Below are 26,251 nucleotides of genomic sequence, written 5' to 3' on the forward strand. Positions count from 1 at the left end.
GCGGGTTCTAGTCATTAAATTCTACTCTTCTACAATAAGCCACATACCAGGTCTGAGAAAGAGTCTGGATCAGACAAGAGTTCAGCACTGTAGTAGAAAACAGATTCTGGGTATCAGAGGATCTGGTCTCAAGTCCTGACTGTATTACCTATAGCTCTATGAATTTAACCTTGCTGAGCCTTAACTGCCTCATCTCTAAAATAGACTTAATACTTATTCCTATCTAATGGGATTATTATGAGGGTTAATTAAGCTAATAGACTTGAAATCATTTAGTGAACTGTAATGTAACAATAACAGTCACCATCATTAGCTTCCTCCTGGGTCATTTACAGACTCCCTATCTAGAAGACTTGACCTGCAAGAGATCACCAAGTCTCAATACTTAGGTGCAAAGGGGAACGGCTCAAAGCTAAAAAGAAATAAACTAGAGACAAATAAAATTAAAGCCTATTTAATGAACTACCCAGGACCTTTTAACGTTGAAGAGATGGTACAGGCTAAAGATATAAACAACCTTAACTGAGTTGGGCTACATTTTCAGATGAATGATTCATGACAGCAGAGACAGTGTTTCACCATGTTGGCCAGGCTGGTCTCAAACTCCTAACCTTAAGTGATGCGCCCATCTCAGCCTCCCAAAGTGCTGGGATTACAGGTGTGAGCCACTGCGCCCAGCCCAACTGCCACATTTTATAGAAGAGAAAAAATCCAGGGAATTTAAGTAACTTGCTCAATATCACTCAGCAAATCAGAGGAAGACCTGGGACTAGGACTCAGGTCCCCTGAGTCCAAAGTGAGTGCTGTGTCCCCTAGTTATGCTCCTTCTCATATCGCTAACTTCTGTCATAGCCTAAAATTAGGGAGGCCACAGCAGAGGTATAGAGCTACAGGAAGGCCTCTGGCTCCACCTTGGACCAGACAATTCCTGGACAGAGACCTATTTGAAGGGAAGGTCTGAATAAGCTTACCTGTGTTGCTGCTGCTGAGGCCAAATCACTCTGCTTCAAATACAAAGGGGAAGTTATATTCCACAACTTTTCCTGCGAGGCCTACACAGACAGAGCTATAGGAAGGCCTCTGGCTTTGCCTTGGACCAGATAATTCCTGGACAGAGACCTATTTGAAGGGAAGGTCTGAATAAGCTTACCTGTTTCGCTGCTGCTGAGGCCAAATCACTCTGCTTCAAATACAAAGGGGCAGCTATATTCCACAACTTTTCCTGCAAAGCCTACACAGACAAATCAGGAGGGAACAGAATACCGAGGTCACAAAGACTGGCATATCATTTGGGATTTACATTTTTGTTTTCCTTTGAAAGTCTGCCATGAACAGGACTTCTCAATTAATCTTATTATTTTAACCCAATAAGCTGTATCTATTATGGAGAAAGATAAGACCAATGGTTTGGGCTAAATGAATTCCCACCCATTTGATTCAATTCTTGGCCCAAAGGCTCTGTGTCCCAGATCAGTGCTTCTGGAAGCAGAGGACAGGAACCATGAAAGCTTCACCAGAATGCGCAGGCAAGCCAGCTTCCGGACTCTAGGCACTCCTTGTTCCAAGAGCCACCGGACTAACCCAAGCCACCTAGATACTTCTTCCTTGACTGTGATTCTTTTTTCTTTTCCCCTATGCTCATTATGTTATAAGCCCCAACCACTTTACCGACATATTCAACTAGAAATCAAGCAGCTTTCCTAGATTTCTCCCTCTTTCAATCTTTCTACATTCAAAACCACCACTAAGAGCCACGATTTTACCTTCCATCTCTCTCCTCACCTATCCATCCACATGACCTCATCTCTTGCACAAACTTCTGACAGCCTCTTATTTTCTCAGTCCTTCTGAATTACAGATGTAATCAAATGACATGACAGAAAACCTGGACTAACACTGTCCAATAGAAATATAACATGAGCTATATATATATAATTTTAAATATTCTCGTAGCCAGTTTTTAAATTACAAAGATGTAAGTTAATTTTGAAGATACAAAGACTAAGTTAATTTTTTAAAAAAGTTTGTTTAACCCAGTATATCCAAGATATTAACATTTCACCATGCAGTATTTTTTAAATTATTAATTAGATAGTTTACATTTTCTTTTCATACTAAGTCTGAGAAATCCAGTGTGTATTTTGCACTTAATAACACATCTCAGTTTGGACTAACAACTTTTCAAGTACTCAAGAGTCCCATGTATCTGGTGGCTAGCAAATTAAACAGTGGTAGGTCTAAACTATAGATAAACTATAGGAATTTCTGGAATATTTACTTCTAATCATTTCTTGTATGCATGTTTTTTGACAGTTGCAGTCAGAAAGCAGAATTAAGTTTGGGGATTAGATCATAATCCCAAAACATACAATCCCAAATGTTGAAATCCTGACATCCAAATTCTGGGGAAGTGATTAGTCTGTTTTGGGTTGTATGCAGGACAGTTGCATCATGTTAGTTGTATCATGTTAGGCACAACTATTACCATGTTATTGTCTTTATTTGGAAATTAAGTATGGCTTAAGGAGATGCGTATGAGTGCCAAGCTGACAAGGGGTGGACTTGTGGACCTAATTTTAGGTATCAGCTTGACTACATTAAGGAATATCAGAAACCTGGTAAAACATTATTTTGTTTTACACATTGAGGGTGTGTCTATGAGAGTGTTTCCAGAAGAGATTAGTGTAAAAATCTGAGTGTACTAGGTGGAGACTATCTGCCCTCAATGTTGGCGGGCACCATCCAATCAGCCAGTGGCCAGGAGAGAACAAATACTAAAGACAAAATGGGCTGGGAGTGGTGGCTTATGCCTGTAATCCTAGCACTTTGGAAGGCTGAGGTGGGCGGATGACCTGAGGTCAGGAGTTCGAGATCAGCCTGACCAACATGGCAAAACCCTGTCTCTAATAAAAATACAAAAATTAGCCAGGCGTGGTGGTGCACACCTGTAATCCCAGCTACTTGGGAGGCTGAGACAGGAGAATTGCTTGAACCCAAGAGGCAGAGGTTGCAGCAGTGAGCCGAGATCATGCCACTGTATTCAGCCTGGGTGAAAAGGTGAGACTCTGTCTCAAAAAAAAAAAAAAAAAAAAAGGCAAAATAGCGAAACGGACCCTCTGGGTTCTGCTGCTTGGATATCAGAAATCGACTCCATGAAAGTGCATTATCACAATACTGACTTTGTGTATAAGCATTGAGTGTGTACATAAAATGTTGAAACTTCCTCGATAAATGAGATATCCTTTTCGTACATCTGCATTTGTGAAAGATAAAATTTCTTGAGATCTCAGCTCTTTGGGTGACTGCATATGCAGTGGTGACCCAGCACAGTTTCCATCAATCTCGTCAAAAGACTTGAGGTTGTTGGGCACAGTATTTCAGATGACCACAGTTAAAAAGCTGGGTATACACAATTAACAACCAAAGTGATATGCATTTATACCTTTCCCTTTATGACCAATTTCTTTATAAATATGGCTCATCTGCTCATAACTGTTATACCCACCCACTGTCATTAGTAACCTGAGTGTTTATGCTTGCAAAAATGTATGTTGTTATTGTCTATTTTATTATATTAAGTGGTGTATAAAGTATTCTGTTGTGTTTTTATGTTTCTCAAATAAATTCCCCTTTAAAAAATAAATATCTTTAAATTTTTTTAATTATTTCTTCCATAATTATATTTTGGCGATTTTGATGTTTTCTGGGCTGTGGTTTTTGGGATTTTAGACTTTAGGGATTTTAGTCTTTTGGAATTTAAACAGTTTAGGACTATGATGTTCTGGACTGTCTTTTGGGATTATGATTGGCTCCCCTTCTTTTGGGTACATAACATTACACCCTAAGTATTTTGTCATGTTGTTGTATAATTCTTCATAAAGAATTACTGACTACAGAATATACTGTTAGGTAGCTGTTCCAAAATTTATTTAGCTTTTTTCCTGTTATTAAACACACTTGCCTTGGGTTCTGGCTCTGGGCCCCTTACCTACACTGTCACCCCTTGTCATTGAATAACCAACAATTATGTGTTCTTTTTAGGAGTAATCACTTCTCTTTCCTCACCCATATTTTGCTACTATAGAAAAGTGGATTCTTCTCCATGGCCTCCTTGAATTCCTGGGGTTTCACAGAGGCTTGGAAAAGCCAAACAACTTTGCAAAGGGGCATGAAGGAACTTCTTGGAGTGATGAAAATGTTCTACGACTTGCCTGTGATGGTGATTACACAGATATATACATTAGAAAGAACATATCTAGCCTAACAAGGACCATTTAAGTACCAAGTATACATACCCACCTTTACATGTATAGGCACACCTGCACAACTGTTAAATATAACATTTAGCACAAGTTCACACAGTAGAAAATAACTTTTGACTCCCTGATTTACTCTGACTTTAGCCAAATATCATCAATTACTTTGAAAACAAAGAACATTTTGAACTAGGGCCAAGATAAAAGTTCGTCAAGTGAGAAGGGCTCTCCTAAATTCTGTGCCAAAATTTATAGTAAAATTCTGCTACAGAAGCTGAAAGATACTGAACTCATTTAATTGTTTTTTAACTCAGCAAAACTAAATAGATTCTTGGGTACCAATTCTGTGTATAGCTGACTACTGAGTAAGAAACGCCAGCAAGTTGGTCTTTTTAACAGCAATGAAATCAACCTTTTAACTTTGATGAAGTACAATCAGTTTTTTTGTTTGTTTGTTTTCTTTAAAGACAGGATCTTGGTCTGTCATCCAGGCTGGAGTGCAATCTCACTGCAGCCTTGACCTCCTAGGCTCAAGCAGTCCTCCCAACTCCAGCCAAGTAGCTGGATATACAGGAATGCACCACCACACCTGCCTATTTTTAAATTTTCTTGTAGAGATGAGGTGTCACTATATTGCCCAGGCTGTTCTCAAACTCTTGAGCTCAAGCGATCCTCCTGCCTTGACCTGCCAAAGTGCTAAGATTACAGGTGTGAGCCACTGCACCTGGCCTTCAAATGAGCGTTTTAAGAAAATAGTCTAAAACTTCATACAATTCCTTTGCTAATCAAATTATACAAAACATTTACAACCTTGGGATTCTAACTAAAATGATTATCCAATGTGCTCTAATTATATTATGATAAAAGAATTCTCCCAAAATTTACAAATTCCTATGAGTTAATATTTCATTAATTAGACACAAATGTAATCACACTGCAGAGTACATATTTCTCCATTGTCAAGTGGTTGCATTAAGACCATAAGTTTTATAACTTATGGCCTCACACACTGCTGGATCCACAAAGATGCATTTTTAGCAACACAATCATAAATGGAATGGATGAAAACCAACCTTGATGAGAAGTAGTTGACAGCGAAGATAGGTGGCAGAGAAATCAGCTACTCCTGCCAATTCAGATTGAAGTTCTCCAAGTCTTTGCAGATCCCTATAGTAAATAAAACCCCAAGGCAAACACAGGATAAGGATAATGCCACCAACATAAAGATCATGTCAAAAGCATTTTATCATTTTATACCTAGTAAACTGGTCATACATTTTTAAATGACAACACTGAATGCTGGAGTGGTTATAATAAAATTGGTTCACTCACACTGTGACAGTAGTTTAAGCTCATGTAACCCTTTTGGGAAGCAAAACCATACTGTTATAAAGGCACATATATGGTAAAATGTTTTGATTCATAGCTTTACGCTGAAAAGTAATACTAAGAGAAATATTCAACAGAAATGAAATGCTTTATGGGTCACAATATTCATTGTTATGTGGACTATTATAGTAAAAACTCAGTAGCTACTTATTCAATGGTGAAAGAAATATTGAGTAAATTATGATGCAGCCAATCAAGTAAATTTTTTTTTTTATTATACTTTAAGTTGTGGGGTACATGTGCAGAACGTGCAGGTTTGTTACATAGGTATACACACGTCATGACGGTTTGCTGCATCCATCTTTTTTTTTTTTTTTTTTTTGAGGTGGAGTCTCGCTCTGTTGCCCAGGCTGGAGTAGAGTGGCGTGATTTCGACTCACTGCAACCTCTGCCTTCTGGGTTCAAGCGATTCTCCTGCCTTAGCCTCCTGACTAGCTGGGATTATAGACGCACACCAGCACGCCCAGCTAATTTTTGTATTTTTAGTAGAGACAGGGTTTCACCATGTTGGCCAGGCTGGTCTCAAGCTCCTGACCTCGTGATCTGCCTGCCTCGGCCTCTCATAGTGCTGGGATTACAGGCGTGAGCCACCGCCCCCGGCCCAAGTAAATATTTTGTAGCCATTAAAATATGAAATGGTTAATAAAGTGTATGATCTCAACTATGTAAAAACTATATAGAGGAGAAAAATACATTGAGGTGGCTTTCTGGATAATGGTGACAGGGTGCTCTTTAGTACCTTCTCCCAGCTATGCTTTATTTTCCGAGTTTTTAAGACAATTAACAATTATTTTCTTGTATCAGAAAAAAACATTATTTTTTAAAAAGGTATTATGGTAGACACTGTTGGTTGCCTGTCCAGTTAGCCATTCTCCACTTCTTTATTACTAATTGAACTCTGATTTTGTTCAAGGGAACATGTCCCCAAGCCCAATTCCAAGTAGTATCTGATTGAACTAAGCCAATTAGTGCACATTGTCTGTCTGGATATGTGACCTGAATTGACCTTATCAGTTCAGATGAAAGTACTTTATTGCATGCTTACAACAAATTGGTGTGTCTGTCTGTCTCTCGCTGGACCAGGCAAGGATGCTTATAGCACTGATTGCCATTGGCAGCATACTGTAACTCTAAGGGAAAAAACCTTAAGATAAAGCCAATGCTGAAGACAAGAAAAGTCCAAAGAGAAATAGAGAAACTAGGTCCTTATAAATAAGGTCCTTATAAATATTTATAAATAAATACGGGCTTATAAATAAGCCACTTAATCATACCATATCTCCAATTTCTGGACATCTAGAAAAATATCTTAGTCATGCAAGTGCTATAACAAAATATCATAGACTGGGTGGGTTATAAACAACCGAAATTTATTTCTCACAGTTGTATAGGCTGGGAAGTCCAATATCAAGACACCTACAGATTTGGTTTCTAGTGGGGGCTCATTTCCTCATAGGCTGCACCTTCTACATGTATCTTCATATGGTGGAAGTCACAAACGAGCTCCCTTAGGCCTCTTTTAAAGGTTATTAATCTCATTCATGACCTAATCACCTCCCAAAGACCTCACTTCCTCATAACATCACCTTGGGGTTAGGATTTCAGTATATGAATTTGGGGGAGACATAAACTTTCAGATCATAGCAGGAAATAAATAGCCATTATAAGCTAGCTTGTGAAAAGCATTCTAACTGGATGTAAGTATAGACACAATGACTGTAACCATATGAAAACATATCTGCCTATAGTAAGAAATTAGAAAGTGTCATACACAAATAAAATAGTTGTGCTAGAATTACTGGTGATTTAAAACATTTAGTTTTCATATTTATGCAGCCAAAAGACACATGAAAAAATGCTCATCATCACTGGCCATCAGAGAAATGCAAATCAAAACCACAATGAGATACCATCTCACACCAGTTAGAATGGCAATCATTAAAAAGTCAGGAAACAACACGTGCTGGAGAGGATGTGGAGAAATAGGAACACTTTTACACTGTTGGTGGGACTGTAAACTAGTTCAACCCTTGTGGAAGTCAGTGTGGCGATTCCTCAGGGATCTAGAACTAGAAATATCATTTGACCCAGCCATCCCATTACTGGGTATATACCCAAAGGATTATAAACCATGCTGCTATAAAGACACATGCACACGTATGTTTATTGCAGCACTATTCACAACAGCAAAGACTTGGAACCAACCCAAATGTCCAACAATGATAGACTGGATTAAGAAAATGTGGCACATATACACCATGGAATACTATGCAGCCATAAGAAATGATGAGTTCATGTCCTTTATAGGGACATGGACGAAGCTGGAAACCATCATTCTCAGCAAACTATCGCAAGGACAAAAAACCAAACACCACATGTTCTCAATCATAGGTGGGAAATGAACAATGAGAACACATGGACACAGGAAGGGGAACATCACACACCGGGGCCTGTTGTGGGGTGGGAGAGGGGGGAGGGATAGCATTAGGAGATATACCTAATGTTAAATGACGAGTTAATGGGTGCAGCACACCAACATGGCACATGTATACATATGTAACTAACCTGCACGTTGCGCACATGTACCCTAAAACTTAAAGTATAATAAAAAAAAAAGAAAATGTTTCTTTAAAAAAAAAATTAGTTTTTTTGAATAGTTAATACATACTTAAGGTATAGAATTCAAAGGATATACAATTAAATTAAATTAAATTAGTCCCCCTTCCTACGCCTGTGCCCTGTAGCCCTGCCACCCTGTACACCTTCCCAGAGGCAACTACTATTACTAGTTTCTTTTGAATTTTGAGATATGCCATGCATTTACAAAAAGTACTGGTTTTCTTTGCTTTCTTCTTTTTTAGGGGAGCAATGTGAGTGTGTGTTTGTGTATTACTTAACCATCTCAGCATTCATAGAAAGCTGTCTCATTACTTTTTAATAGCAACATTAAATTCTGAATAGAAATGGAAACTGTGGGAAACCTTAAGGTTTGAGTCACTTGGGAAGCTGTCTGTTTCAGAGCTGGCATAACACATCAGGTTTCACAGTAGCCTGGAAAAAACTGTCCACTGGACTATGCCACTTCCTCCCATCTCATGCTCGGTGGGTAACGTTATGATAGTTAACGATGCCTCTTTGACATCAAGAAGGAGATGCCTACAAAGGGGCAAAGAGTAAATTACTCTCAAAGTGATTGAAGAATTAATGTATGATATATATCACTTCTTATTCGTTTGGGTTGCTTGAACTGGTCCGGGAGGGCCTACCCAAAGCATGGGAACCCAGCACAATGAAAGCCAAGACCATAGACTAGCTAAGCCCAACTGTGAAGTGTGAGTTTGGTGGCCAGATGGTCTCTTCCTTTCACTTCTCTGATTTTTCTCTTGCAAGAGACAGCCCTGAAGTATTCTACTTCAGAAGCATTTGTGTTTCCTCTCCAGGAAGATTCTGCCTTCTATGACAATTATACAGAATACAGACCAACTGACTGTACATTAACTAACTGATTCCAAATGTTATTTTATTCCCCTGCCCCGGAATTGTAGCAGTTGTTTTGAAGTGCACAGAACAAGATGTAACCCAATCCAACACAATTAGCCATAAGAAATCTGAACTTCTGTACAAACAAAAAGGGAAACTTGTTAACTCTGGGAAAAATCCTGTGTCCCAGTGTTTCCTCTCTTTATCTCTTTATGCTCACAATTCTCAGGAAGCCTCAGTCTAGACATCCATCAGGAGACTATGGGCTCTAATGAGAAAGGTACACCGAGCACATTCTATGTGCACTGTACTGTGCCAGCTGTTTCCTTACTTGAGCTCACTTAATCCTCACAATATGAATTGCAATTAATCCTATTTCACTGAACAGGAAACTAAAGATCAGAATTTAAGTGGCTTGCCTAAGGTCACAGAATAAACAACAAAACAGGACATGAACTAGACAGTCAGCTCTGACTCCAAAAGTATTTTTTTAACCATATCATATTGTATCTCATTTATTTATTTGCTATTAAACTCTTTTCATTTATTTATTAGTTACATCAAACACAGATGAGACAAAAACTAATTTAAAACTAGACACGGCCAGGCGCGGTGGCTCACACCTGTAATCCTAGCACTTTAGGAGGCCAAGGTTGGGGGATTGCCTGAGCTCAGGAGTTCGAGACCAGCCTGGGCAACACGGTGAAACCCCATCTCTACTAAAATACAAAAAATTAGCCGGGCGTGGTGGAGTGCGCCTGTAGTCCCAGCTATTCGGGATGCTGGGGCAGGAGAATTGCTTGAACCTGGGAGGCAGAGGTTGCTGTGAACCGAGATCGCACCACTGCACTCCAGCCTGAACGACAGAGGGAGACTCCATCTCCAAAAAAACAAAAAAAACAACTGGATACACTGGGCCACTTTTCTTTAGATGCTATCAGGCAGAGCAAAACAGTTCCTCCCAGGAATACACACATTAGCAATCTATATGATGCCACTATGCCACTATGTGTAAACACATTTACATATAGTGATTCTTTTTAAGCTTACACAATAGGCTGAATTAATTATTTAAATCACTATTAAAGATAGTCAAAAAGATTCTGGATGTGCAAATCAAATGTAGTTTATTTTTTTCAATCTCTTAGAATCTCTAAAAATAAAATTTATAATTAATGTCTCTTAGTAGCTTAGTAGAGCAAAAAGGAATGTTAGGAAATACAAAATAAATACAAAGTCTTGGTAACTTCTAAAACGCCATCTTTATTTCTGCACCTAGAAGATGACAGATTACAAACGTGTATTATTTTTACTCTTTAATTACTAGACCAGTTCCAATACTACACAATAGGTGCTCTCCCTAAAAGACAATAAAAGTTTCAAAGTAAAAAGAGGATTTTAAAGAATTCAACTAAAAAATCCCATGTTCTTCAATGGTTAGTGTGTAAAAGAATTCCCATAAGAAAAGTAGTACATTTCTTTCTATCTCTGATAAATGAAGCCCCTTCTGTTTCAGGTTATAATGAGCTATTTTACTCCAAAAGAAAAATTCTCTATTATGGAACACTTCTAAGGTGATATGGTTCCTGAAACAACAGTGTGTATAGTAACAGCACTTTCATGGACTTAACACAAAAATGTAAACTTTGAAAAACAGGAGGTCACTATTCATACTGAGAAATAGCAGACAAATGACTGCAGCATTCCTTAATAGACAATCCCCTTCAACCCTGCTAGTGAATGTAAACATGATTACATTTATAAAATTTGATTTAGTTACAAAATGTCAAAAGCATGTCCAGTAGGTTAAATAAGCCATAGTTAGTTTAATTTTTTTTTTTTTTTTGAGACGGAGTCTCGCTCTGTCGCCCAGGCTGGAGTGCAGTGGCATGATCTCTGCTCACCACAGGCTCTGCCTCCCAGGTTCACACCATTCTCCTGCCTCAGCCTCCTGAGTAGCTGGGACTACAGGCTCCCGCCACCACGCCCGGCTAATTTTTTGTATTTTTAGTAGAGTCGGGGTTTCATCGTGTTAGCCAGGATGGTCTCGATCTCCTGACCTCATGATCTGCCCACCTCGGCCTCCCAAAGTGCTGGGATTACAGGTGTGAGCCACCGCGCCCGGCCAGTTAGTTTAAATTTTAAAGCAAACATCCATAAATGTCCAACTATTATCTATGTAACTGATATTCTCAAAATGCTTTTACCACAATCATTACAATAATCTTCACAACAGTTCTACAGGCGCAAGCCACAGCATCTGGCTCATAGGTGAGATCTTCATTGGGTTAAATGGCTGTTTGGATTACAAAACAGGGCACTGTGTATGACAGTGAAATTTGTTTTACACTCATACTAACAAATACATGGCTCCAGTCCTCATGAGAGAACCTTCTGTATGAAAGGCTAACATTTCACTCCATAACAACTCAGAAAGTGTAAGTTGTGGGGAACCCCAGGGGTCAACTAATCTAATCTCATGTGATACAGGAATCCCCTGTAAATCACTGCATATCACAGAATATGGATTTTAGAGTTGACAAAGCTGAACTCAAATCCTGGTTCTGCCTCTTCTTAGCAAATTACTTCATGTCTGCAATGATGGTTGTAAAGCATCGCAGGTGCCCTCAGTGCTATAGTCCATCTGCTTCCCTTTCCAGATTTTTCACCATCCTGCCTATGCTCCTGAATACACACTCAAGCTAGAAACACAGAGCCCCGAACTTAGGACAGTGATCTGGCCGGCCACTGCCTAGCAAGACTATCATCTCAGGAAACCCAGACCATGAAGGCGAGTACCTTCTAAGAGCCAGCACTGCAGCTGATCACCAAATTGGCTAGCTTTTGTGCCTTTTGCACTTGCTTTAGTGCCAACAGGATAAAACCGTCAAGGACAAAATCTAAATGTTTATTTAGGTGGGGATGAGTCAGGAAGTAGACTTTATTTTACTGGGCTCAGGGCCAACAACCTCATTCAGTGGCCTCCAAAACTAAACACTTTGTTGAGGGAGAAGAGAAATCGCTTCACAAGAGGTATAGAAAGGACTGGAATCTCCGCTTACAGAGCTGTGGACTGCCCAGAGCTTACAGCAGGGTCAGCAAATTTTTTCTGTAAAAGGTCAAATAGTAAACATGTTAGGTTTTACAGGCCATATGGTCTCTGTGGTAACTACTCAACTCTGTGATTGTAGCATGAAAGCAACTATAGACAATACCTAAACAAATGAGCGTGGCTGTGCTTCAACCAGATCTTACATACAAAAGCAGTCAACAGGCCAACTTTGGTCCACAGGCTGTAGTTTGGTGACCCCTAGTTTAGAGTACTGTTACTGGCACATCACAGGCACACAATAAATATCAAGTATATGATTCAATGTACAGTGGCAAAAGAACAAACGGTCATGCTAAAATCATTTCAACCTTAAAAATAATTCAGTTTTCCCTATCTTTTATTGTTACTGATTACAGTGATGGTATTCAGGTGAACACTCTGCCATTCAGAATATCATTTAGGATTAGCCTGTGCAGCTAATGCAGCTTCTTCACACTACACAGCCATCTTTGACATATTTCAACTTGTTAATGATTCATGTTCTGCAGCCCTTTTGGCTGATGCTATCACTGCAAAGCAGTGATATGTGTGAGTCCATTCATTACGGTAACAAGCTTTCACTCAAGCTTTGTTTCTTGCAGTATCTATCATTTCTAGTGTGATATCCTCCACTGTTTTTAAAAATCCAGTCAACAGTAGGATTTTCTTGTTGAACTGTGAAGGCCTGTGCTTGGTAGGGACTTTGTGAATCATCCCTGCTTGGGTCCCAGAGCTACTGGGGGGCCCATCACTGGAGTAGCTAGTGAGACCCTCCAGGGCATGAGAGTTGCTATGGGCCTCTGTGTGGCTTCTAGAGGCTTCCCCGGGGCACAAAGACTATGTGACCCAGATGGAAGCTCAGGAGGCTCACACTGGACACATGCTGCACACTCTGGCTCTCCTGTGGCTGCAGCTGCACCCACCTACCCAGCATTCTCCCCACGACCTGTCCAGCCCAAGCCCACGGCACTCCCAGGGGAGCCCAGGACACCTTCAACTTTTTATTGGATTACTAGAGTATCAGACCACCCATTTATCTCTCAGTTCCTCACTCCCACCCCTGCACCCAGCAAGTCACCAAGTCCCCCAGGTGAGTAAACTGGAGCTAACAGCAGTTGGTACTTATGGCATACACTGGATTTGGCTCACTCACATGTGGTATTCCTATCTTCATCTACTGTATCTTCCTAGACTACGTAAGCTGCAAAGTTAAAAACTGCATTTCTCAGATTCCCTTGAGCTAGGTTCCAGACATGATTTATTAACAGTCAAACACATTCACATGAGTTTTGCATAGGGAACAATGTTAAGTGGGGAGAAAGGCAGAATGCAAGACACGGTTCTGGAGCCAGCAGCTTTATTGGTAGCATCCTGACTCAATAGGCAGCTTTCCTGATCATAGCAGGAACATCAGCCTCCTTGGTGGCCCACTCATTGTGTGGCTCTGGAAATCATTCCTGGATATAACACCTAGTCTGTTTCTTTAGCCTTCCCAACAACTCTGTGAGCCATGTAACATTCTGTAATCAATTTCTTTCTGCTTAAATTAGTTAAAAGCCTCTTTTGTTTTCTGCAAATGAACCCTGAGCAATAAACTTGACTAAGATCAAACAACTACAAGTCATGTGTTGTTTAATGATGGAGATACATTCTGAGACATACACTGTTATGTGATTTTGTCTCACAAACACCATAGAGTATATTTACACAAATCTAAATGGTATAGCCTACTACACACCTAGGCTATATGGTATAGTCTGTTGCTCCTAGGCTACAAATCTGTACAGCATGTTACTGTACTAAAGACTGTAAGCAACTGTAACACTGGTTACAATGGTAAATATTGGTAAACATGGTAAACAATGGTAAATATCTGTATATCTAAACATAAAAAGGTACAGTAAAAATATAATCATGGGACCACCACAACGCTGTTAATCAGTGCATGACTGTATTAGCTCAGACGTTAACCAAAATGAGTCTGCCTTCAAAGCTCCATTCACTCAATCACTATACTACACCACTGCAGTTCTGGGAGGCTGTTCTCCCTCACGTCTCCCAGCTCTTCTAATGTCTGCTGAAGTTGGAATTCTCTCCCGCACATGGACTACAAAACTAACATGCTCAGTTATCATTTCATACTAGCTAAAGGATCTTCTCCTTTGTGAAGCATCCCTCACCACCACTACTGTGATGGGTTAGGGACTTTCATCTGTTTTTCCACAGCATCTATGCTTCTCTTCACTGTATCATTTATCAAATTGATGACTTCTGGGTCCTGTAATAAACAGTGAGTACCTTAAGAACAAATGTCATTTCTTATTTCTCTCTACCCTCAGCAACTGGCTTATTAGAATAAACAAATAGTTAATGCTGCTAAGTGAATGAATGACCTAATATAATAGGAAAACATAACTTGGAGATGGTTCAGTTGGCTGGCTTTATAACATGTTAAGATGCAATAATGGAAAGGAAAGCATGAACAAAGTACAAAGCGCTGTTATCCACCATCATAAGTCTTTGTCTATATCCATCTTGTCTACATGGGCTCTCTAAGGGCAGAATGCTAGCTAGCTGATCTGTATCTAGCACAGAGCTTGTTTCTTAGTGTATGGAATGAAATCACCCACTAAAAATTATTAACTGAATGTGGCTGGTACCAAATACTCTTCCAGGCAGATCAAAAGAGATCTCAACCAAGATACAAATGATATAATATAATATTTTTCTTTTTTCTTTTTTTTTTTTGAGATGGAGTCTCACTGTGTTGCCCAGACTACAGTGCAGTGGCGCGATCTTGGCTCACTGCAAGCTCCACCTCCCGAGTTCAAGCGATTCTTGTGCCTCAATCTCCCAAGTAGCTGGGATTACAGGCGTGTGCCACCACACCCGGATAATTTTTGTATTTTTAGTGGAGATGGGGTTTCACTAAACGGGGCTGGTCTTGAACTCCTAGCCTCAAGTGATCCTCCCGCCTCGGTCTCCCAAAGTGCTGGGATTACAGGCATGAGCCACCGCACCTGACCGATATAATGTTTTTCTCTTTTAAGAGCAAACAATACTGCTTTTGCTAAAAGCAAATGAGTTTAAATTCTTTTCATATCATTCAGGCCATTTTGAGGAAGGTCTGGCAGAGCCTTTTGGTTGTTCCCCAGTATCTTTCTCCCATTCTTCCTGAGTATTAGAGTCATCACATGCAAACCAGGCATTAGTCACCCAAAATAAAGACTGCATGTCCTCGCTCCTTGAAGTGAGAGATGGCCATGTGACTTAAGTTCTAGTCAATGGAATGCAAGTAAAATTAGAGTGTACAACTTTTAGGAAGTGTCTTTAAACAAACCACAGGGTGGAGATGATACCTTTCTCTTCCCGTTTTCTTTTCCCCACAGGATGGAATACAGGGGGGACAGTTAGATTCTGAATTGTTAAGCAGAGGTTGCTTGATGCAGAAGATGGAGACACAAGAAAGAATGAGCCTAAGCCAGGCACAGTGGCTCACGCCTGTAACTCCAGCACTTTGGGAGGCCGAGGCGGGAGGATCACTTGAGCTCAGGAGTTTGAGACCGGCCTGGCCACCATGGTGAAACCTCGACTCTACAAAAAAAAAAAAAAAAAGCCAAAATTAGCCGGGCGTGGTGGCATATGCCTGTGGTCCCAGCTACTTGGGAGGCTGAAGTGGGAGAATCACTTGAGCCCAGGAGGCTGCAGTTGCAGTGAGCTGATATTATGCCACTGCACTCCAGCCTGGGTGATGGTGAGACCCTGTCTCAAAAAAAAGAATGAGCAAGCCTAGATCCCTGATGGTCATCTCAGCCCTGTCCTGCCTATGAGAAAGAATTAAACTTTGCTCCTGTTTTAGCCACTGTTACTTTGCATTTTGGTCACTCCTCCTAATATATAAAATTAAAAAACTAAAAACAGGTTCTTTGTAACTATTTCTGTTGTGTACTAATCATCAATCGAGTCATGAATAGAAAGAGCTCTTTTAAAAAATATGTTCAAACCACAATCTAATCCAAATGTAAACAGACCATAAAACCGTGTGTGAATGTAGACCAACAGAGTCAGAATATCAAGCCTAGTAACCAACACTAGAATTCAGAACAGTCAAGCTGAGTGTAACAGCACTAACTCTGTCAGATGAAGGGATGATTACCCTACCTGATGGTGAATTCCAGCAGCTCCTGGGCTCCCTGAGGGTCCAAGTGCTGAAGACTATACACTCTTTCAAGGCTCTGCTGCAGGAACTGCTGAGAAGGATCCTCTTGAGGTATTATGCTGGGAGAAACAGCTGATGACACTAGTTTTCTACCTGGTAACTAAGCAAACACAATGGGATTATAGAGTCATTAAGTTTGGTGGCTCAGCTTTTGATAACACACACACAAACACATAAAAGCACATTAAAAATGTGAGCTGAACAAAACAAAGGGGAAAAAAGGCTAGGAGATTCTATAAAAAACATTTCTCCCCTTCCTCAGCAACATTGGGAGTTAAAGAGAAAGAGACAAAATGCAAACATGGTCTACCCAATACAGCCACAGCTGCCAGGAGAAAAACAGAAAGGTGTAATATTTTCTATTGCTAACTGAAATAAATGGGCCAACCATAGGAAGGAGACTAAAAATTAAACTGTTGTTACATTTTTTTTTTTTTAGACAGAGTTTCGCTCTTGTTGCCCAGAGTGCAATGGTACCGTCTCGGCTCACTGCAACCTCCGCCTCCCAGGTTCAAGCGATTCTCTTGCCTCAGCCTCCTGAGTAGCTGGGATTAGAGGTGGCCGCCCCCACACCCAGCTAATTTTGTATTTTTAGTAGAGACAGGGTTTCTCCATGTTGGTCAAGCTGGTCCCGAACTCCCAACCACAGGTGATCCGCCTGCCTCAGCCACCCAGAGTGCTGGGATTACAGGTGTGAGCCACTGCACCCGGCCACATTTATCTTTAAAACACTATCTTATCTTTCACTTGAAGGAAGAGTAATGATTTATTCCCAAATAAATTTATATAGCATATAATTTTTTCATGAGAATAATTTTTTTTCATTTTTGGCCTAGCCCTTCAGATATACTTATTCTTACTGTTAAAAGTGGTTACCTTTTAAGATGGATGGGGAGGAGAGAGCAAAGAGTATTTCACTTTTCATTTTGTATCCACTTGTTTTGTTTTTTTCTGAGACAGAGTCTCGCTCTGTCGCCCAGGCTGGAGTGCAGTGGCGCAATCTTGGCTCATTGCAACCTCTGCCTCCTGGGTTCAAGCAATTCTCCTGCCACAGCTTCCCGAGTAGCTGGGACTACAGGTGCCCACCACCATGCCCAGTTAATTTTTGTATTTTTAGTAGAGACAAGGTTTCACCATGTTGGCCAGGCTGGTCATGAACTCCTGACCTCAGATGATCCACCCACCTCGGCCTCCCAAAATGGTTAGATTACAGGCATGAGCCACCGCACCTGGCCTCATTTTGTATCTTCTATAAAGTTTAAATTTTCTAACTATATATATATATTTATATATATATATTCCTCTAAATAAACACATATTATTCCAAATAAAGTGATTTGAAGTCACCCAAGCAGGGATGAGTTAATGCAAATAGAGAGATTGGAAGAGTACCTGGGCCACAGCATTCACGAAGTGTTTGCTATTATTATTATGATCTATTTTTAAATTTTCTTCTATATATCTCTAGGTTTTAAAAATAGTAAAGGTTTTATTTTTTAAAAATAAGCACTTGTGGAGAATCATGGCTATATGTAATTGTTAAAATATAACAATTTAGGCTGGGTGTGGTGGCTCACGCCTGTAATCCCAGCACTCTGGGAGGCCAAGGCAGGCAGATCACGAGGTCAGGAGATCAAGACCATCCTGGCTAACACGGTGAAACCCCATCTCTACTAAAAATACAAAAAATTAGCCGGGCGTGGTGGCAGGCACCTGTAGTCCCAGCTACTTGGGAGGCTGAGGCAGGAGAATGGAGTGAACCCGGGAGGCGGAGCTTGCAGTGAGCCGAGATCGCGCCACTGCACTTCAGCCTGGGCGACAGAGCGAGACTCCATCTCAAAAAGTAATAATAATAAAAATAAATAAATAATAATAAAAATAAATAAATAAATGCGTGTGTGTGTGTGTGTGTGTGTGTGTATATATATATATAACAATTTAAATTCTTGATCTAAAATATAATCTATTGTTCCAGGTTCCTTTCTTCTTGCCTAATATCAATAACCCAGGGACACCAAAAAAAATGAATCATCTTAAAAGGTAAAAGATACAAAAGCAAAAGTATAAAACAATGGCAAAGAGCCCAAGAGAGAAAGAGAATGAACAAACAAGTTTTCAGAGAATATATGGACTGCTTTCTACTATTTAATAACCACAAAGCACAAAAAATAAAAAGCCAAAAACAAGCTGCACACAGTGGTGCGTACCTGTAATCCCAGTGACTTGGGAGGCTGAGCCAGGAGGATGGCTTAAGCCCAGGAGTTTGAGACCACCCTGGGCAACATAACAAGACCCCCATCTCAAAGGAAAACATGAACAAAAATACCCCTACCCCATGCAAAATAAAAACAAGGACAACAGATGTTTTCAACATACCCTCAAGGCAGGAACAAGATGAGAAAGACTGTCTCGGAGGTAGGCATAGTGCCTGAAGGTGTGATCTGAGAACAATGCTGGCATTGTCGGACAGGTTTTAGCAGCATTGAAAATAAGTACCAAAACTGCAATATCTGATAGATCACTGGGTTAAGTAAACTTGGAAGTATAAAAGGTTGGCCAGAATCTGGCACTCTCACTTTCCACCTCCAAAATCTCCATCAAGAGACTATGATTTTCTAATAATCAAAGAAATGCAAATGCAAACAACAAAATACATTCCCCTACTCCACCCACACCCCCAATTACCAAAGGTTTTTAAAAATGCCAGAGACTGCCAAGAATACAAAAAAATGGAAATGATTTTGCCTATAAAGTAAGCAACTATATTGCCTATCAAAGTACATACTGGCCAAGCATGGTGGCTCACACCTGTAATCCCAACACTTTGGGAGGCTGAGGCGGGTGGATCACTTGAGGCCAGGAGTTTGAGACCAGCCTGGGCAACAAGGTAAAACCCCGTCTCTACTAAAAATACAAAAATTAGCCGGGAGTGGTGGCAGGCACCTGTAATCCCAGCTACTTGGGAGGCTGAGGCAGGAGAATCATTTGAATCCGGGAGGCGGAGGTTGCAGTGAGCTGGGGTGGTGCCACTGCACTCTAGCCCAAGCAACAGGTTAGGAATTTGAGACCAGCCTGGCCAACATGGTGATACCCCGTCTCTACTAAAATACAAAAAGTAGCTGGGTGTGGTAGCGGGCGCCTATAATCCCAGCTACTCAGGAGGCTGAGGCAGAATTGCTTGAACCTGAGAGGCAGAGGCTTCAGTGAGCCGAGATCAGGCCACTGCACTCCAGCCTGGGTGACAGAATGAGATTCTGTCTTCAAAAAAAAAAAAGAAAAGAAAACAAAGAAAAGAAAACTCAGACCACCCTAGCTACACTGCAGAAGGAGATGCCAAAGCTGCCTGCCAACACATCAGGGCCCATCCTAAGCACAGAGGATACAAGCTGGATCATCCATGTCTGGTTCAGCTGTGTCAAAAAATGGGTGGGTGCTCAGAAGCTCTGGCACCAAAGGAAGCACCAGGGTTGGATGCCGACTTCCCAGAAACTTCAAGCACCTGAAACAAACAAATAAGAATGTACATCAACAAATTAGTAAAGTTAGTCCTTTGAAAAGTACTAGGAACTGGAATCAGAAAACCTGAACTGGAATTGGAAATTCTCAACCATATACTTTTGCTAACTCTATGACTTCAGATAAGTCACCCAGTTATTCTGGAACTTGGTTAATTCATCTAAAAAAACTGGTTATTATAAAGATAAAAGAACTGGTTATTTAACCAACAGCCATTTCCCCCAACTTTCTTCCTGAGAGAGCCCTGATTTTACTCAGGTATCAGGCAGGCAGCAAAGTGCTCGGAAAAGGCAGGTCCAGCCCAAGAGCTGAACCACTATTGGTCTAAACCCATCATGGCAATCCCATTCCCATTTTCCAGTGACTGGTTTGCTGGTAGGCAAGTAAGTCAGTTCTAGACAATGGAGCATGAGAGTATGTTGGCTGGGGAGCTCCTCAGGGATGTTTTTGCAAATCAAAAGAGCAATGCATGAAACGGACTGACCGTTCCTTTCTGTCTTGAGATATTATCTTATGAGGCAGCCATCTTACAACTATGAGAAGAAAGCCAGCCGGGTGTGGTGGCTCACGCCTATAATCCCAACACTTTGCAAGGCCGAGGTGGCTGGATCAGGAGGTCAAGAGATCAAGACCATCCTGGCCAACATGGTGAAACCCCATCTCTACTAAAAATACAAAAATTAGCTGGGCATGGTGGCACGGGCCTGTAGTCCCAGCTACTCGGGAGGCTGAGGCAGGAGAATCGCCTGAACCTGGGAGGCGGAGGTTCAGTGAGCCGATATTATGCCAATGCACTCCACCCTGGCGATAAAGAGAGACTCTGTCTCAAAAAAAAAAAAAAAAAAAAAAAAGCCAAGAGAACTGCAGAGAAACCAAAGAGAGCCCTGGTAACCTGGTGAATGACCAATCCTGAAACCAACCTTCTGACTTCTTGTTATGAAAAAACAGACTTATTGGCTAAGATATTTTTAATCAGATTGTCTTTTTTATTTGTGGGCAAAAACATTCTAATTGATATCCTGGGTGAAGTCCTGAAATCACAGATCTGTCTGAAACTAAGTAGCCTTATGCAAGTAAATTTTTTCATCTACAAAATGAGATTAAAAGTCATTACTTCATAGAGTTGCTATAAGCATTAAATAACTAACATAAAGTACTTAGCAAAGTGTCTGTCACATAGTGAGAACTCAATGTTAGCCATTATAACTACATGAGGGCCCTTTATAAACTATAAGGAACTATACAAGCAAGGTAATTATATATTTTTATTATTGTTTATGGTTTTTTTTTTTTTTTGAGATGGAGTCTTGCTCTGTTGCCCAGACTGGCATGCAGTGGCACAATCTTGGCTCACTGCAACCTCTGCTTCCAGTGTTCAACCAATTCTCCTGCCTTCGCCTCCTGAGTAGCTGGGATTACAGACATGTGCCACTACGCCCGGCAGATTTTTGCATTTTTAGTAGAGATGAGGTTTCACCATGTTGGCCAGGCTGGTCTTGAAATCCTGACCTCAGGTGATCCACCCGCCCCAGCCTCCCAAAGTGCTGGGATTATAGGCGTGAGCCACTGCACCCGGCCAATTTAGTGCACCCTCTAAACCAGAACTTAACGAATAAAAAATAATAAGGCCGAGCACAGTGGCTCATGCCTGTAATTCCAGCACTTTGGGAGGCCGGGGCAGGTGGATCACCTGAAGTCAGGAGTTCAAGACCAGCCTAACCAACATGGTAAAACCCCATCTCTACTAAAAAAAATACAAAAATTAGTTGGGTATGGTGGCGTGCACCTATAATCCCAGTTACTCAAGAGGCTGAGGCAGGAGAATCGCTTGAACCCAGGAGGCAGAAGTTGCAGTGAGCTGAGATCACACCACTGCATTCTAGTCAGGGTGACAGAGCAAGACTCCGTCTCAAAAAAAAAAAAAAAAAAAAAAACATAACTAAACAAACCACTATATAGGAGAAAGAGGAAATCTAATTAATTTATTTCTATACTTGTAACAGCTACCACAAGGGTTGGTGCATAGTCAGCACACAGCAGGCACATAACATTTGCTAGGTGGATAGATGCACAAATTAGTAAGTAATCTAAAATGTGATACTCAGCTTAGGAATCAGATTGCTGAGAGTTTGGTTAAGTTGAATCAGGTTTCTAAAGTAAAGGCAAAATTCAGGGCCATACTATCCTCAATCTATAAGGACGGAACAAATGTCAGCATTGTACATTTACCACATTATGGGACTCAATGAGTAAATGGGCAAAAAAGTCATTACTTCCATATGGAGTCCCTATCAGTAGGGTACTTGGTTAAATTTTTCAGCAGCTCCACCAATGCAAGATGAATCCCTTCTTTGGTTGAAACATTAGTACAGCATAAGAGTTCATGAAGAGCCTCTCGAATATCTCTGGATGAATCCTTTTAAAAAAAAGTAATAATAATAGTAGTTACTGTTGGTTAGCAGACTCAGCCTCTATCTACCATCCCCTTCTCCCCAGCCACCTTCCCATCTAGGGTGGCCATGTAACAAAGTATGTGGAAGTTTTTTGGCTGAAATTCCTGAAATAATCTCTCATTTTATTGATAAAGGACCAGAGGCAGTAGCTTTGTCCCCTTTGTTCTTTAACCTTCCTTTTCCATCCTATCTGGAACTCAGTCATGATGCTGAAGGTACAAGAGCCTTTTTGCAACTAGGAAAAAGGACAGGCTAAGAAGAAAGGCTAAGAGAGAGGCTGGGAATGGCTAGTTAGCAGAACACTCAGAACACACACACTTATTAAGTTTGCCATCTTATACAGGCACAGTTTGTGGCATCCCAAAACAATTACAACAGTAACATCAAAGATCACTGATCACAGATCACTGTAACAGATATAATAATGAAAAAGGTTGAAATATTGCAAGAATTACCAAAATGTGACACAGACATAAAGTGAGCACATGCTATTGGAAAAATGGCACCGATAGACTTGCTCAATGCATGGTTGCCGCAATCTCTCAATTTATTCAAAAAACACAATATCTGCAAAGCCCAATAAAGAGAGGTATACCTGTATGTGTTAAATGGAGGAGTGAGGGAAAGAGTCAATCTATCTGATGTGAATTTCAAGATTTCAAGAATGAGAAATATTAAAAGAGAGGCAAATCGAAATGTCACTCCTATCCATAAAATTCTGCAACAGTTTTCCATAATGTTAGAATAAAATCCAGACATCTTAAAATGGCCTACAAGGCTCTCCACCTGTCCCTAATCCCTCTCAGACTTCATCTCATGCCACATTTCTGCTTTCTCACTGTGGTTCACTCCTACTAGCTTTCTCTCTATTCTGCAAACACAACAAAGCTCACTTGTGTTTTAGAGCCTTCCCACTAGCTGTTGCCTCTACCTGAAGTTATTCTCCCAGTCTTCACATAGCTAGCTTCTGTTTATCATTCAAGACTCAACTTGAACATCATCTCAGAAAGTCTTTACTAACCACTCAAATTACAGAGAAATCCCCCATTCCTCCATCATACTGTTTATCTTCTGCATAACATTTATCACCATCTGAAATCATTTTGTTTGTTTACTCCACCTCTCTTTAGAATATAAGTTTTATGACAGCAGGGAGCCTGTCTGTTTTGATATCCCTATATTTCTAATGCATACACAGTGCTTGTTGAATAAAGAAGTGAATTTTTCTAGGCAGGGTAGGATCTTGACATAGCAGGAAAAAAAAAAAGGCAAATTCCAGCTGGAAGGGTCAGCAAGGTAAGGCTCAAAGCAACGAAGCACAGTGACACAGAAAATATAAGGGAGCAGTGCACAGCAGGGTGGAAGAATAGTCTACTGTAAGTTTATATGGGTCTGAACTCCTGAAAAGAATTAAAAGGCAAGGATTCTTTGTGAGTTATGTACATAAGTACTCACAAATAAGCATACCTGTGAACAATTCTGTACATCAAAACGTAGCTTGGAACATAGCTCAGCTACTCAGCAAACACTTACCGAGCACCCAATTGTGCCAGACACTGCTGCAAGACATTGGTAATAAAAAAATGAAGAGTCAGCCGAGCACGGTGGCTCACACCATAATCCCAGCACTTTGGGAGGCCAAGGTGGGTGGATCACTTGAGGTCAGGAGTTCAAGACCAGCCTGGCCAATATGGTGAAACACCATCTCTACTAAAAAAAAAAATTCCAAAAATTAGTACTGTGGTGCGTGCCTGTAATCCCAGCTACTCGGGAGACTGAGGCAGGAGAACTGCTTGAACCCAGGAGGTGAAGGTTGCAGTAAGCCAAGATCGCACCACCGCACTCCAGCCTAGGGGACAGAGCGAGAGACAGCCTCAAAAAAAAAAAAAAAAAAAAGGAAAGGAAAGGAAAAAGGAGCCTAGGGGACAGAGCGAGAGACAGCCTCAAAAAAAAAAAAAAAAAAAAAAAAAAAGGAAAGGAAAGGAAAAAGGAAAAGAAAAAGGAAAGGAAAGGAAAGGAAAACAAAAGAGAAAAGTCACGACACCTTGAGGAGCTCACAGTCTTACGAAATAGAGAATTACTGAAAAATGCTAGAGTAGTATACACAGGGTGCTATGGGAATAGAGTGGTGGCATTTAGCCACCCAGGGCTGGGAGTAACAGTTAGGGAAGGCTTCCTGGATATGTTACCTAATATAGGCTGTGGGAATAAGTGGACGTCTCCTGGGTTAAAGTGGCAGTTTTGCAATCTGAGGGGGAAAATTACATTGAAGGTAAAATTGTGAGGAAAAGCAATATGTGTAGGAAAGTGACTTCAGCATAAAGTTCAAGGTGAGGAATGGTGGGAAAGAAAGCTAAAAAGGAAAGGATTGGCTAGGCTATGTATGAGGCCACCCATGAAGAACCCCACATAGAATGTAAACTTATTTTTAGGAAAACATACATGAAAAAATTATAAAGATTTATAATTCAGGAAAAATCTTAGTAGAAGTGCTAAGCAGCTGAGAGAATGGTAGGGACCTTCAAAATCAAAGCACCAGCTATTCTTTAAAATACGCAGTAGAAATCTGTTACAAGTGTTCTAAAAACTAAGTACCTAATTACTATCCCTTTCACATCTGAACCCCATCTTCCCCAAAAAAGGAAACTAGAGGCAAAACCCCATTTATGAATACTCTGAAGAACTTCAGTAGTTGCAATTAAAATCCAGACATTTTAGAAAAATAATACAAGAACCACCTAGAGCTGTACGGCCTGGGAAGCAACTCTGTGTTTACATTCTGGTTCAGCCACTAACTCAGACAACTTATTTTTTTCTCTATAAAATTCCCAGGGTAGAATGAATCAATCCCTAAGAGCACTTGCTGCTATAACAGCATATGATTCACTACAAGAATAAAATCAAATTAAAGGTTCAAAAGAACTCTTCATTATTTAGCCCCTACCTTATCTATAGCCACTTCCTCCACTCTTCCATCTGTTCAACTCTACGCTATCATTATAATAAACTCTTTTTAGTTCCTTGACTATATCATATTCTGTCTTATCTCTACATCTTTAGACATTGCTCCCTCTGTCTGGTACCCTTTCATCCTACCACCAGTGTCACTTCTCCTTTAAAAAAGATGCACTTCAGCTTGAGTGACAGAGTGAGACCCTGTCTCAAAAGAAGGAGGAAAAAAAAAGCCTAGTTAAGTCCTACTCCTCCTTCAAGTGTCCACTACAGCACTTCCTCCTTCTTCCCAACCTCACCTCAGCCAATTCAGGTTAGACATTATGTATTCCCTAGGCATCCTATCCTTTCTTGATCACAGAAGGACCAAGCTTATTCAAATTTCCTGTTTCACAGTCAATTTCTTCCATCTTAGGGGAGGGGTATAGTGAGAAAACAGAACTGTGCTGCCTGACATACTGTTCTGTCACCAATGCCTAGCACAATACCTGATTTTAACGGGGGGGTGAGGGATGAAGAAATGAGTAACACATTAGAAACACTCACCTCTAGCACAGCTAGGACAGTGTCAAGCTGATCTTCTCGGAGGGTGATGTTGTTAGAGATTTTTCTCATGGTATGTATGGACTGCAGACGTACTTCCTCAATTTCATCGTTGAACATGTCAACTAGGAAATCAAGGCACTTCTCAGCAAAAGAGGGTGAAGACTGGGCCAACATGCAAAGGGCCTCCACAGCAGCAATACGAACCTCTAGAAAAAAGAACAAATAAAATTGCATATCAGGCTGGGCACAGTGGCTCACGCCTGTAATCCCAACACTTTGGGAGGCCAAGGTAGGCAGATCACTTGAGCCTGCCTATGCAACGTGGTAAAACTCTGTTTCTACCAAAAAT

At 40.6% G+C, this 26,251-nt stretch overlaps 2 protein-coding genes across 3 annotated transcripts in view; one reads left to right on the forward strand and one right to left on the reverse strand.

Annotated features, from left to right (window-relative positions):
• Positions 1–16,136, forward strand: part of AAMDC (adipogenesis associated Mth938 domain containing) — a 97,076-nt gene extending 80,940 nt beyond the window's left edge. For both annotated transcript variants that reach the window (XR_010141739.1, XM_054526069.2), the window contains one exon: positions 15,606–16,136. Coding sequence is in view for 1 of the 2 variants with exons in the window: in XM_054526069.2 (XP_054382044.1) it covers positions 15,606–15,637 (32 nt within the window). In the remaining variant the exon portion in view is untranslated. The remainder of the gene's footprint in view (positions 1–15,605) is intronic.
• The window catches only part of INTS4 (integrator complex subunit 4), a 115,056-nt gene that overhangs the window by 24,185 nt on the left and 64,620 nt on the right, over positions 1–26,251 (reverse strand). Inside the window, exons 11-17 of the mRNA XM_024255311.3 lie at positions 25,903–26,108; positions 22,225–22,367; positions 19,819–19,934; positions 18,812–18,945; positions 16,378–16,535; positions 5,330–5,423; positions 1,151–1,231 (exon numbers count right to left, since the gene is read on the reverse strand). Of these exons, the coding sequence (XP_024111079.2) occupies positions 1,151–1,231; positions 5,330–5,423; positions 16,378–16,535; positions 18,812–18,945; positions 19,819–19,934; positions 22,225–22,367; positions 25,903–26,108 (932 nt within the window). The remainder of the gene's footprint in view (positions 1–1,150; positions 1,232–5,329; positions 5,424–16,377; positions 16,536–18,811; positions 18,946–19,818; positions 19,935–22,224; positions 22,368–25,902; positions 26,109–26,251) is intronic.

Source organism: Pongo abelii, chromosome 9 (genome assembly GCF_028885655.2).
Source record: "Pongo abelii isolate AG06213 chromosome 9, NHGRI_mPonAbe1-v2.0_pri, whole genome shotgun sequence".
NCBI classification, from domain to species: domain Eukaryota; kingdom Metazoa; phylum Chordata; class Mammalia; order Primates; family Hominidae; genus Pongo; species Pongo abelii.